The following is a 13,700-nucleotide window of genomic DNA, read 5'->3' on the forward strand; positions in this document are numbered from 1 at the left end:
GGTTTAAGTTAGTTTGAAGTCTCTAGGAGCCAATGTATGTATATTTGCATGATTTGAATGAGTTATATGCATGTTGAAAGATTTGGGAGGCAAATGTGCATAAAGGAGCCAAGTTTCTGCCCTTTGGCAGAAACCAGGTTCGGCAGCCGAAGGAACTTTCGGCCGCCGAACATGGCTGGGGAGGCAGGCCTTTCGGCTGCCGAAGTTGCCCCCGAAAAGAGACTTTCGTCTCTGTCTGGGACTTTCGGCCGCCGAAGGTGCCGCCGAACCTGCCTGGGTTTCGGCTCTAGAGGGACTTTCGGCGGCCGAAGGTGCCGCCGAACCTGCCCTGTTCAGCCTTCCTTTGCATGTTTTTACACGATTGTTTGAGGTGTTTTAGGGGGGGTTTTTGGGGGATGTTTTTAGAGTTATGTTCTAGTTGTTTGGTCCCTCATTTGAGTCCACCTGTGTAGGTTCGGACCCGAGGAACCGAGGACCCCAGCAGTGAGTTAGCTGCATCAGTCTTTGTCTGTAGAGCTTCAGCCAGAGGTGAGTAGAATAAACCTTTATGCTTTTAAAGCAAATGAATTATACAGTTGAGCATGTTCATGCATCATGAATGCCATGTGATGAATTAGGTTGTTTGCATTAGAATTCACGAATATGTTGCATTGCATTTATGATGTTGATGTGGATTGGTTATTGGATGATCCTTTAGTCCTCATATGGTATGATGATGCTACGGCATGATATGGTATGGAAGTCCAGGTTGTACCCATTCTACGTCCCTGACACTATGTAAGAGAAAGTCCAGGTTGTACCCATTCTACGTCCCTGGCACATTGGTATGTATGATATGTTATGTTAAGAGAAAGACCGGTTGTACTCATTCTACGTCCCGGCACTTTGGAATGTAGAGGACTATCGGTGACAATATCATCTGAGATGTGATTTGCTGTGATGTGTTGCATTACATGATGACATGAGATTTTAAATATTGTTTTCTATTATTCTGCTCACTGGGCTCTTGTAGCTCACCCCTTTTCCCTAATCCCCCAGGATTGCAGGTACGGGCTAGACAGAGAAGTCAAGAAGAGTAAAGTCATATGTATGTAATAGTTAGAATGTGGACATGACAAATTGTATAATGATGTATAGATATGTAATGTAACGATGTTGAGGTTAGAAGTGTGCTTGACCATAGTATATTGTAATCCCTTTTTTATACATGATCTTAATGTTTATTGATGTCTATGATTAGCCAACTCAACGCATGTTATGCCACCCATTGGGGGCATCGATGAGATCCCACAGAGGGGTCAAGTTTATGATTATGATTATGTTTAGTGCATGCACAGGTTGAGTTTGGTGTATGAGGAATGAATGAAAGAAAAGTTTTAATTTTTATGTATGATTGTTGATCATGTATGGGATTAAACAGGTTTTCAGGATGCATGTTAGGCTTGCTACGGGTCCCGGCGGCCTTAAGTCGATCCGGATCCTAGCGCCGGTAGCGGTCCGATTTTCGGGTCGTTACACATTTTCTAAAAAAAATATTAAAAAAATTATTTAATAATAATTTAAAAATTACTAAAAATTAATTATATAAAAAATGCACAATTTTAATTTTAATTTTTTTTTACATATCACTTCAAAAATTTTTTTATAAATTTTGGACTAACAAATTTTTTTTGTTTAAATGCATAATTTCCTTTAAATTTTTTTTTAAAAAAAATAAAATAAAAAACAAGCATGGGCTGCCTAAGCCAACGCGTGGGCTAGGCTCTCGACTCAGCCTGTGCGCGCTTGGATTGCCCAGGCTGGGCCCTCAACTCAGCTCGGTTGCAATGTATTTGAATCCAAGTACCTAAATATCCATAGATTACACAATTATCGTCTTTCCGTTTCACACGAACACAAGAGATTACCCGACACATAAGGAGATAGTCCGACATCTATAGAAAATAGTCCAACAAAAAATTAAATCTAGAGAAAAAAAACTCTCTAAAAACTGTTTTGATAATCGATAGCCTTCTGAAGGGAATAGAGCATTTTTTTTTAAGGAGAGTATCTTGCCAACTCATTAACTATAGCAAAGAGATAAAAGAGAGTTGGCGGGCAGTTATTCCTACTAACCAGTAAGGTGCATCAACATAATAAAAATTTAAATTTTAAAATTTTTTTCTTTTTAAATAATTAACTCTTTAATTTATTTTATTTTTATAAAAGTAAATTAAAAATTGAACTATTTTAAATAAAATACAGAACTTTATTACGGATTTATTTTCTTTTAATTCTATGTTGGATGTATTATTTCTTTCACCTTTTATTTTAACTTGACTATTTCTTTGAAAATTTATCCTGTAGGCTTTCAAATTGCCTAAAGAGGATCAGTTAAGAAAAATTAAATAAACAAGTAATAACACACTCTAAAACAATGAAACAAAAGTAATTTAACTCCAAAATTGCGTGAAACAAGTATACTAAATGTAGAAAAAAGATAGAGACTGAAAAGTAAAAAAAGAAAAAGAAAAAAAAAAGCTCTGTCAATCTCTCTTAATTTTATGTTTCTGTCAATTACATCCTAGACTATATATTGACTTCTAAAATAGGAAGATAATTAAAACAGGAACAAAACCTATAAATTAGGCTATATCATATACCAATAATACAACCCTAATATATAATACCAATGATGTGATATACAACAATTAAATCTATGCAAATATGTTAATCCTTAAAATCATGCTCATCCAAATCAATAACTATTTTCTAGCACTACAAAATATGTGAGAAATATCGGTGATGACAGTCACTTAAATAGGTGACCGTCTAACACTCTCCATTTTATTAGTCCCTTCAAGTGACTGTTATTAATATTTCTCAAAATATGATTACATCGATAATCCTCTTAAATGGAATCCTTTCTCATAACTGTGAGTATTTATGACGCGACTTATAGCTCAATTACTCATCAATCCAAGCATGCATCTTTAAGAGCTCAATTACTCTTCAATCCAAGCATGCATATTTAAGAGTCATGACTATCCAAAATTCTTGACTCTATAGTTTGTTCTACTATGAGAGAGTGCTTCGCTACTCTAATGGACTTCTTTTTACCTAAGATCTTCTTTTACCTAAGATCTTCTTTTACTTAGGATCTTTGATTCGCCAACTTATTGATAATTTTTTTACTTTTTCATCCATGAATATAAAAACAATAAAATATGCACTCTTTTATTGGATATTATTCCATACAAATATAGCTCATTACAAAGTAGCCACTAGCATTCATATGACAGTTTAAACTACCCCTACAAAAAAAAATATATATTACAGCTAAAGTCATATGTATTGTATTGTTGCTGACTTGCTCTTAAGTTAGCAAACTGTGGCTTAATATTTTAAAATTTAAAAATCACATATATTTAAGAATTATAGCTAGCATTCAACATTTATGGAGAATCTAACCGTGATTGGGATTTTCTAATGAAAATAATTTTAGTGTATAGTAAATATAATCAAGATTTTAAGATGATGGGATAATACATTCACTACTAATTAGCGTATTATGCTAGATGTCAACCATGACTTGTGAAAGCGAAGGTTAAATTAGAAATTAAATTCATAGTATAAACAGAGAGATTGTTTTCTATTAAATATCAACGTGTTGATTTTTTATTATCAATTAATTATGAATCTAAGAAGTTACACATAGTAAAATTAATTCTCGGTAATAATTATTAATTTAATTAATTAATTGAATTAATAAATTTAATTTTTCAATTAAATTACAAAGTGTTTAGTTTGACTGGAATCATATTCAATAAACGAGTAATTAATTTTTAATTAATAAGCCATAAATTAAAAGGGGGTTTTAGTTTATGCCCTTTTATTAGACAAAAGGAAATGGGCTTGAAAAAGAGTGAAGAAAATCTCTACAAACCTAATGGGCTTGGAAGACACAAGTCGTGGTCGCCATTTCATGGGCTCTTATTTATGAGTTAATTAATGGAGATTAATGAGGGTATTATAAATTAAGGAACCCCACAAGTGTCGTTCCACGCATGGCGACAAATGGAAGATAGAGAGGCCTATATATCTCTTTAATCATAAGACTATGTTTGGCAAAATGTCATGGAGGAAAGGAAATAAGATGAAAATAGAGAAAGAATCCTTCATTTATTTTCCATTCTCTTGTTTGGATAAAGGAAAATAAAAATAAAAAAAATTGAAAATAATTTTATTTTCTCTTATTTGGAAAGTTCAAAATATGATAGGAAAGAAAATATTATGTGTGAAATTGCTATTTTACCCTTTTACTTTTACAAATTCAAATTTGCATTATTATGGGTTTAATTGTAATTTAATTCAAATAATACACTTTCCCTCTCATCTTTTTTCATTTTCTCTCCAAATTGGAGAGATTATGCGAAAAGAAAATAATCATTATATTCTCCTCCATTTTTTTTCCTTCCTTTTCTAAATAAAGGGAAATCACTTTTCACCTCTATTTTCTCCTTTTATTCTTCTTCCCTCCTTATTTTTCATCAATCCAAATATAGTATAAGATAAGTGGATGACATGTGGACCCCACATCTCACTTCTTCTCATAATCCATGCGAGTTTAGAGATTTCTCTTCTTTTTCCCTGGCTTCTCCTACGAAACCAACCAATTCCTCTACAATGGCTTTGAGATCTTGACACATTTGGAGTTGCCACTCAGGAACTCAAGTGCTTTAAAGTGTTCAAAGACTCAATTTCTCATTTCCATCCAAATTTTGTTGATTCCCTCATCCTTCCTTTGGTGGCTAGCCGAGAGAGCACAAGGAGGAGGATTTATGGGAACTTGATGGTCTTACTTGAAGGTAGTTCGAGTGGAAGAATAAATGGACTTGTGACTAGAAGCCTCGTCTCTTCAAGCCGAAAAGAGATTTACGTACTATAAAAGGCGACAACCTATTAGGTTCTTTTTCTCTTTCTCTTTCTATATTTCTCCCAAAATATAAATAGGCTAACAATAAATAGCCTTGTTATTTATATGCTTTTTTTTTTCTTTGTATGATGATGTTAAAAATAATAAAACACTAAGTTTTGGGGACGGAATCTGATGTAAAAAGAAATTTTTTAAAAATGTGTTTCTGCCTACCGTGTGCTCTATCAATGGCTTAATTTAATTCACAACTATTGGTATGTCCAAAACGAGTGTGCCAAGTAGATAAAGAAGCAAAATTAATCGAACAAACAATAGAAGAACAACAAGCAGAAATAGGAACATATTACTCTTAGTAATTGTGATTTCATTATTGCGAAGGTATGGTGTTGAATGAGATATGTTTCCTTCGTTAGTAGTTACATGATAATTACTCGTGAGTCCAATCCTATGTCTGTGTTGGATGTAGGTAATTAATGGCATAGTGGAAGAGTTGGATTTTGGTGATGGAAATTGGCGAGCAAAGTGACCATGTCCTTAGCAATTGTGGCAAATGGTATTAGGAGTAGTGGCAATGAGGGTGAAGACGGTTGATTATTGGAGCGTCCTCAATGTTGAAATTAGTACTAGTTAGATGAGTCACAGGCTTGACTAATGGATGCACAGTGAGCCAGTCTATTTGAAGTTGAGTTTTTTGGCTCAACGTATAGATCATCAAATGAAATAAGATTGTTTCTTGCCACAATGGCATGAGTGAAGGGCCAAAAGTATGAACCAAGTCCGCAAATTAAGACATCTTCGAGAATTGGACATTTCAAAGTCGAGAATTGGTCCAAAATTGATTTAGCTTGTTTCATGTATTTATCAACAGGGGCAATCCTTTAGGCAAATGTTTCAACTGCATGTGAAATTGCTAGACTTGTGTTCGAGATCCTGACACAAAGATGGAGGACAACTTATGCCAACATTCTTTTGTTGTTTAAATAGCAATAACTTGAACATTTAGCTTAAGACAAGCTGATCGCGATGGAACCATGTGGAATATTGAAGATTCGGAGATCCATCGGTATGTGTTTTTGATGTAGGAACAGAGTCAAGGGATATGTTTTCTGCAATATTATAACTATATAGAAAATCTAGTAATTGATTTTGCCCCAGAAGAAAATTTGAGGACGTGAGTTTGACTGAGATATAAGGGTTGCCCTTCGGGAATCAGCAACGAGGAACTGTACAGCTGATCTAGAAATTTAAGTTAGGAATCTAATTTTATGAAGTTAGTCAATTTCACTCATTTTATAAAAATTTTTATCATAAAATCCTTAAGTTGAGATTTAAAATAACTGAAGCATATTCACATAAATACAACTTTAACAAATTAAATCAATTTATCTACTTTAGATTTTTTTTAAAAAAATTGAATACTTTAGTTATTATTCATATAAATATTATTTGATTTTATCTATATTTTTAATATATATATATATATATATATATATATATATATATCATAACCAATTAAACGATTATTTTTTTCTAGATTTAATTTTTTTCAAAATCTAAATAGTAATTATAAAAGCTATTTTTTTCTGAAAATTTTAAATTTATTTCTATAAGATTAAATAGTTTCATATATAATTTTAATTATATAAATAAAAATATATAAAAATAATTGTCACTTCTTAATAATAAAAAGTGATTATATAAAATAAATAAATTAATGAATAAATAACTTACTTTATAGATATTTTAAAATTAAAAAAAAACAATATACTTAAAATTGAAAACTTCAAATTAAAGGCAAATTTTTTAGATCGAAAAAGAATGGAGAAGTAGGATAGTTGCAGTTTTATTTAGTAGCTATCAATTTCAAGAGTTTTTAGAAGATTCACTGGTTCTCTTAATATCAAAATCACTCAAGTAGAACGCTTTTATATTTTATAAAATTAAATTGTTTAATAATTTTTTAAAAAATCATTCCTCAATTTATTTTAGCCTTTGTTAAATAGACTAAATAATATGAATGTTTAAATTTACTAGTACTAGTTAAAATTCTTTGGACTAAATAACATAAATACTCCAGGTAAGTTAATAATTTATTTTTTGAAAAAATATTTAAAAATTAATTTTATAAAATACAAATATAAACTTTTAATTGTATAATTTTGAAATACGAACAAGTTAATAATTTATTAAAAAAATTTAGAAATTTAATAATAATTTTCTTTTTATTTATTTAGAGTTAAAATAGAAAATATAAGTAATTGAAAAAAATGTCTAATTACTTCTTACAAGTAAAAAGTAATGTATAAAAATAACTTAATAATGTGTGAATAACTCATCTTAAATATTTTGAAGAGAAGAAAAATCTAAGCAGAAGACTTTAAAGTTCAAAGCTTGAAAATTTGGGAGTGACTTTTGTGAATTAAAAAATAATATATAGAGGGGTTGGTGTGAAAATTTTTTTAGGAGAATTGAAGTATTATTTATTTAATGTCTGAGGAAAAATTACCTAAAATTCTCTAAGACAGTGTAAAAATTTAATTATGGTAGATTTAATTTATAAAAATATAGGTAAGACTTTTCCTGCGATAAGAATAGTAATCTTTGCTTATAACAAGAAATAAATAAAATCCGGCTGACTTAAATATGATTTTTTTTGTAAATTAAAAGAAAATACATTCCAATTAACCCATATCTCATACGCAGCTACTTACACAATTTGTATTCAATCTCAGTCTCTCCTCAACCATCAAATCTTGAAACCTAACATAAGGTCTTTGAGAGAGATTAAGTGGTCTTTAAGACGAGAAAGTGTTTGGGTGAATAAAGTCTAAATAAATTGAAGGCAGAAATAGAGGAGATGAAGGCCATAAGAGCACAGGCTGCGTAGTTGCAGAACAAAGCACCACCAATTTGGAAGCAGAATCTGGTAAACTTGTTGCACCACTTCATCCAATACAAGGCCTCAGCTCCTGTCAATACTAAAACTGACTGCTCTAGTGCTGCTGAGCTTGCCGCAAACGTTATGTACACTGCAATCTTTTCACATAAAATCAACCATTCAATGCTTAGCTGCGCCCAAAATGAATTAAAATTGTGTTCGATTTTTTTTCTAATTATCAAATGGAAAATTTTATATTAATTTTTAATCTGAATTCGTCTCTGTCGTTTATTTACCCATTTTAATTCTATTTATTATCACTTATGATGGTAAAATATATATATATATATGTTTTTGTAATTTTTTCCTTTCTAAAAACATAAATATTTTTTCTTTTCTTTTCTTTTCTTTTCTTTTAATTTTTTTAATTTATTTCTAATAACTAAAAATAAATAATAGGAAAACATTTATTTTATGATTTTCAACGTTTAAATAAGTAAAATAAATATAGTTATATAAGATATTATAGGTGTTTATTTTATTTTCTTATTAAATAGGTTAGATATTGTTAACAATATTATCATATTAGGTGAAAATTGTTAAAATTAAAAAAAAAACAGAATAAAATTTGATTATTTGGCCTTTATATTTTATAACTTTTTTTATAAAAAGTCATTTATTTTCACAATTCTTTTTTTTTCTCTCTCTAAATTAGAGAAAATAAAAGATAATAAAAGATAGAAAACAATCCTTCTTTTATTTTTAATTTCTCCAACTCTTTCCATATATGAGCAAGTGCATGCCAATCTCCTCTATTCTTCAACTAATTAATAATTTTATAAAAAAATTTAAATTTTATTTTACTTATTTTTATTTTTTTAAAACTTTAGTAAAAAAATTCTGCAATATTAATGTTCCATTTATTAAACTTGATTCAGATTAAAATTTTTCACACACACGAAGAAAAAAAAAAGAAGAATTTCTTGGATTTGCACTTAAAAGGAATCCAGCCTGAATACCCATGAAAAGCAACCAAAATATCAAAGTATTAAGCAAGCATATCCCTGCTTTAACCCAAAAATTAACTAATAGCTTATGGGAATATAAATTAAATCAAGAAATTAAATACCTGATCCACCAAGTAACAACACCAATACACATATCTATAAGAACTCTTAAAGCTTCCTTTGTACTCAGATAAGAAAGAAATTCTGCTTATTAGTTGAAGAAGATTATAAGCAGCAGCCACAGCATCCACATACACCAAAGTTCTATATCCAAATGAAAATCCAAACACTAGATCAATATTTAAAAAAAAATTTAAACATATTACATTAACTAAACAAATTTCGCCGATAAATTTTAACGTAATAATACTGAAATTAAAATAACAGTCGAGTGAAAGAATAAAAAATAAAGGAATAAAACTTACGGAAAAGCTTGCAAGACCTTGTAACTCACTTTCTTTTCAAGGTAAACAATAGACTTTGTCTGAGAATCAAACCCTACTAAACAAGCTGCCAAAATCAAGAGCAAGATTGAACAAAGCCTTAGAAAATTCTGTATTTTGGGTGTCCCAAGCTCCATTTTTTACTTTTGTTTCTGATGTGAATTTTCCTTTGGTAGCCTCCACTTATACCCTTTTTGTGGAACATGGGGTGTGTCTTAAAGAGTGGGAAAATATTGGTGGGGAAAGCTCCACCAGATTTTTATAATAGTCACGAAGAGTGAGTTGAAGGTTCAAAATCATGGATGGAATAAATAATTGCGGATAGTATTTTATCTTTAAAATATCTATGATTTGATAAAAAAAAAAAAAACAAAAGTGGGCTAGAAATTTAATGTTAGTAGGTGCCATATTGTTGTGTCATGTCCTAAAAATTAAAGCAAAGTGAGTTGGATTGGTACTGTCAACTGTCTTAATTAATACAGTAGCTAAAACTGGACAGCCTTCATTTTTGTGTCTGAAACTCCGGATTGTTAAATTGATAACACATGCTCTGTTTTGGCCATGAAGAGCAGCTGGTGCACTTTGTGGAAACACGCTACATAAAAGGCTATTGGTGAATTAAAATTACTACAGATTAAGGGTGGATTTTGTTTTCTACTTTTTCGTTTTTAATTTAATAAAAAAACATGTAAAAATTAAAAGTAAATCTAACTTTGAATTACTTCAATTTGACGGCGGATCAGCCGAGAAAAAAAAAAAAATTTCTGCAGATCTTCAATCGACGCCGGATCACGGCAAATCTCTATCCACATTCCACCGGAATGTCAGATTCCGGCAACGAGAATATGGAAAAAGATGATCTCTTGCAACATAGTGGCCATAGGAAGCGTAAGAATGGTGATGGAGGTTTCTCTTTAGAAGAACAAGACGGTGGAAAGTTTGAGTCTGATGGACAATCGTCTCCAATGAGTCCTTCGTTTAGGGATATGCTAGTCAATAGAATTCCTAATAACGAGACTTTGATTGCTGACACAATTGAAGTGAATGATGAAGAGTTGTATGAGCTTTCTGATGGGGAAGAGGATGAGGATAGGGATGTAAACGGGTAGGGTACCCGCGAAAATTAAACTACCCGAACCCGAACCTGATTTATATTAGTAATATCCGAATTCGTTCCGAACTCGATTAAAAATTAATTTAAATTATCCGAATCCATCCCAAACCCGATTATTATTATCCGAATAAAATCCGAACCCGTTTAATCTTGTATATTTTAATTAATAATTTATATAAAAAATATTTTTCATTAATAATTTTTATTTAAAAAATTTAATATTTCTAAAGAATATTTAAATTTAAATTTTTAAATAAAATATATAAAAAAATTTATAAATATTATTGTAAAATATATTTTTTATATTAAATTAATTATTTATATAAACGGGTTCGGGTAGTGGGTACCCTGTACATAAAACCCGAATCCGATCCGAACCCACAACGAGTATTATTTTTAAAATCCGAACCCGTCCCAAATCCGATTATAACTATCCAAATCCGTTTTATTAGGGTTCGGTCGGATCGGGTACCCGAAAATACCCGATCCGTTGCCATCCCTAGATGAGGAGGATGAAAAGTACCCTAATATTAAACTTACTAAAATTGAGATATCTCGTTATTGTAAACCATGGAAGAACTCCTTGATTATCAAGCTGATTGGAAGATCAATAGGGTATGCCTATTTATCGCGAAGGGTGAAGGAACTCTGGAAACCTAAATCCCCTATGGACTTAATTGCTCTGGACAATAATTTTTTCCTTGCTCGATTTAATAGTAGGGAAGATTTTGATTTTGCACTGGAGGGTGGACCATGGATTATAGCTGATCATTATTTGCCAGTTCGCCAATGGTGCCCGGATTTTGATCCATTTAATGTTTCTTTGGAACGCTTAGTAGTTTGGGTCCGATTTCCATGCCTTCCAATTGAATATTTTAATGAGGATTTTATTATGCGATTGGGGAGGAAGATAGGAGATCCTATCAGAGTGGATAATAACACTAGCCGAGTGACAAGAGGGCATTTTGCGAGATTATGTGTTGAAGTTGATGTTACGAAGCCTCTTTTGTCGAAATTCAAGCTGAACCGGAGAGTTCGACGTATTGAATATGAGGCGTTGCATATGGTTTGTTTTTCATGTGGAATTTTTGGGCATATGAAAGATAATTGTCCTTCGTTGCGGAAAGAGTTGCAGCCAAAGAATGTAGAGAATGTGCCTAATTCGGCTCATAGTAACCCTGCTCCTAAGGTAGCTCAGTTACCCGACAATCAGGTGGTTAATCCAGCTGTTTTAGATGATTTTGGTGATTGGATGTTGGTTAAGAAATGTAACGACCCGGTGACCGGACCGCTACCGGCGCTAGGATCCAGATCGGCTTAAGGCCGCCGGGACCCGTAGCAAGCCTGTTATACATTCTACAAACCTGGTAAATCCCATACATGATCAACAATTTCCATAAAAATTTGAAACTTTACATCTACCAACCTTAACCGGTGCATGCACATTAACTCTGAAAACATAAAACCCCATCCTAGAGCCCTCATCAAATGCTCTAGTTGGGTCATCATGTCATACATTAAGCTTGGTCCTCAACATATATCATTATAAGACATAATAATATACAGATCATGTACAAAGGAAATAACCAGCTCTAGGGCCAAGCACAACTCTATCACCAATATACATTACATGACTTTACATTATTTTCAATACATGTCTACTACTGAACTATTACAAAAGCTTTTCTCCTGAAGCTATCCCATGCTAACTCTGGCCTTGCAAACCTGGGGATTAAGGAGAGGGGTGAGCTACTAGAGTCCAGTGAGTAGAGCACTAATAAAAACATTAAAACATGCCTCCATTAAATGCATCACATCACAAACAAATCATATCAAGGATGAACTTGTCACCAATAGTCCTGACATACTGCACTAGTGCCAGGGCGTAGCATGGGCACCTGGTCTTTCTCATAACTCGTGCCAGGGTGTAGAATGGGCTCCTGGTCTTTCTCATAACTTGTGCCAGGGCGTAGAATGGGCTCCTGGTCTTTCTCAAGTACTAAAGGATCATCCAACATTCATCCACATCCATAACATATAATGCAATGCAACATATTCGTGAGTTCGAATGCAGTACATCCTATAAACACATGGCATTTATGATGCATGAGTCATGCTAAAACTTTGCATTGAAGTTAAAACATAGTTTAGTTCCACTCACCTCTAGTATACGCTGGAATACCTCTGAACCAGCTAACACTGAGGGCCTCCTTGGTTCTTCGGGTCCGAACCTACACAGGTGGACTCAAATGAGGTTCCGACATACTCTACCATAACTCTAAACATTCCCCCAAAACCCCCCTAAAATGTCACAAACATGCATGAAAAAACAAGCAAAGGAAGGTTGGACAGGGGTCTTTCGGCGGCACCTTCGGCGGCCAAACCCCTCTCCAGATCCGAAACTCATGCACTTTCGGTGGCACCTTCAGCGGCCGAAAGTCCCTCCAGATCTGAAAGTCGAAACTTTCGGGGGCAAGGTTCGGGGGCTGAAAGACCTTCCAGAGCCGAAAGTCATCCACCTTTGGTGGCATGTTCGGCGGCCGAAACTCCCTCCAGAGCCGAAAGTCTAAACCTTCGGGGGCGAGGTTAGGCGGCCAAAACAGCATCCATAAGGGGTTCGGCGGCCGAACCTTGCTTCGGCTGCCGAACCTGAGTTCTCCAAGAAGGCAGAACTCGGGTCACACATGCAAAATCAGCCTCCAAAACCAAACCAAACACTCTCAACATGCAACCAACTTCTCATAACCATGCATATTGTAATACCCGGCTTGAGTCCGGCATCGGAATTCCTGTAGACCGGGGGAATCTCAGGTGTCGGAACCCTCAAGAAGGGTAATACATATGTTTATGAATGTATTTTAACATGTTTTAATGTTTTAAAGTGTTAAAGAAATGAGTTTTTGAAAGAAAAACAACAAAGGAAGAAAATGGCAAGTTCGGCCGCCGAAGGTCACTTTCGGCCGCCGAACCTTGCATGGTTTCAGATTCATGTTTGGCCGCCGAAGGTGGTCTGGCCAGCCACCTATTTAAGGGCGCCAAGTCGGTGGAAGGATGAGATTTTCTTCCATCTTCAGCCAGAGGTGAGTCCAAACCCTTTCCAAGTTGACTTTCATGATTTCCTTCAAATCTTTCCAAGTTTTTAAGAGTTTTGGTGATTTTTGAAGGTTTTAAGCAAAAAGAACAAAGTTTGAAGCTTGGAGAGTTTGAGCGAGGATTTCTCCATTTCTCCACGTTAGGATCGTGCAATCTCTTGTTTAGAAGAGGTAAGTACAGATCGAGAACCTCTTTTACTGATTTTTGAAGGTTTTATGGAAGTTTGATGGGTAGTATGCATGATTAGGTT

At 33.3% G+C, this 13,700-nt stretch overlaps 1 protein-coding gene across 1 annotated transcript; it reads right to left on the reverse strand.

Moving 5' to 3' along the window:
- Window positions 1–7,480: 7,480 nt before the first annotated feature.
- Window positions 7,481–9,472, reverse strand: LOC110631221 (CASP-like protein 2C1). The gene is made up of 3 exons (XM_021778972.2): window positions 9,226–9,472; window positions 8,923–9,064; window positions 7,481–7,951 (listed from the first exon to the last, which is right to left on the reverse strand). The coding sequence occupies exons 1-3, from the start codon at window positions 9,378–9,380 to the stop codon at window positions 7,700–7,702; spliced, it is 549 nt and encodes a 182-aa protein (XP_021634664.1). The 5' UTR covers window positions 9,381–9,472; the 3' UTR covers window positions 7,481–7,699.
- Between the last annotated feature and the right edge of the window lie 4,228 nt (window positions 9,473–13,700).

This window comes from Manihot esculenta, chromosome 14 (genome assembly GCF_001659605.2).
Source record: "Manihot esculenta cultivar AM560-2 chromosome 14, M.esculenta_v8, whole genome shotgun sequence".
Classification (NCBI taxonomy): Eukaryota; Viridiplantae; Streptophyta; class Magnoliopsida; order Malpighiales; family Euphorbiaceae; genus Manihot; species Manihot esculenta.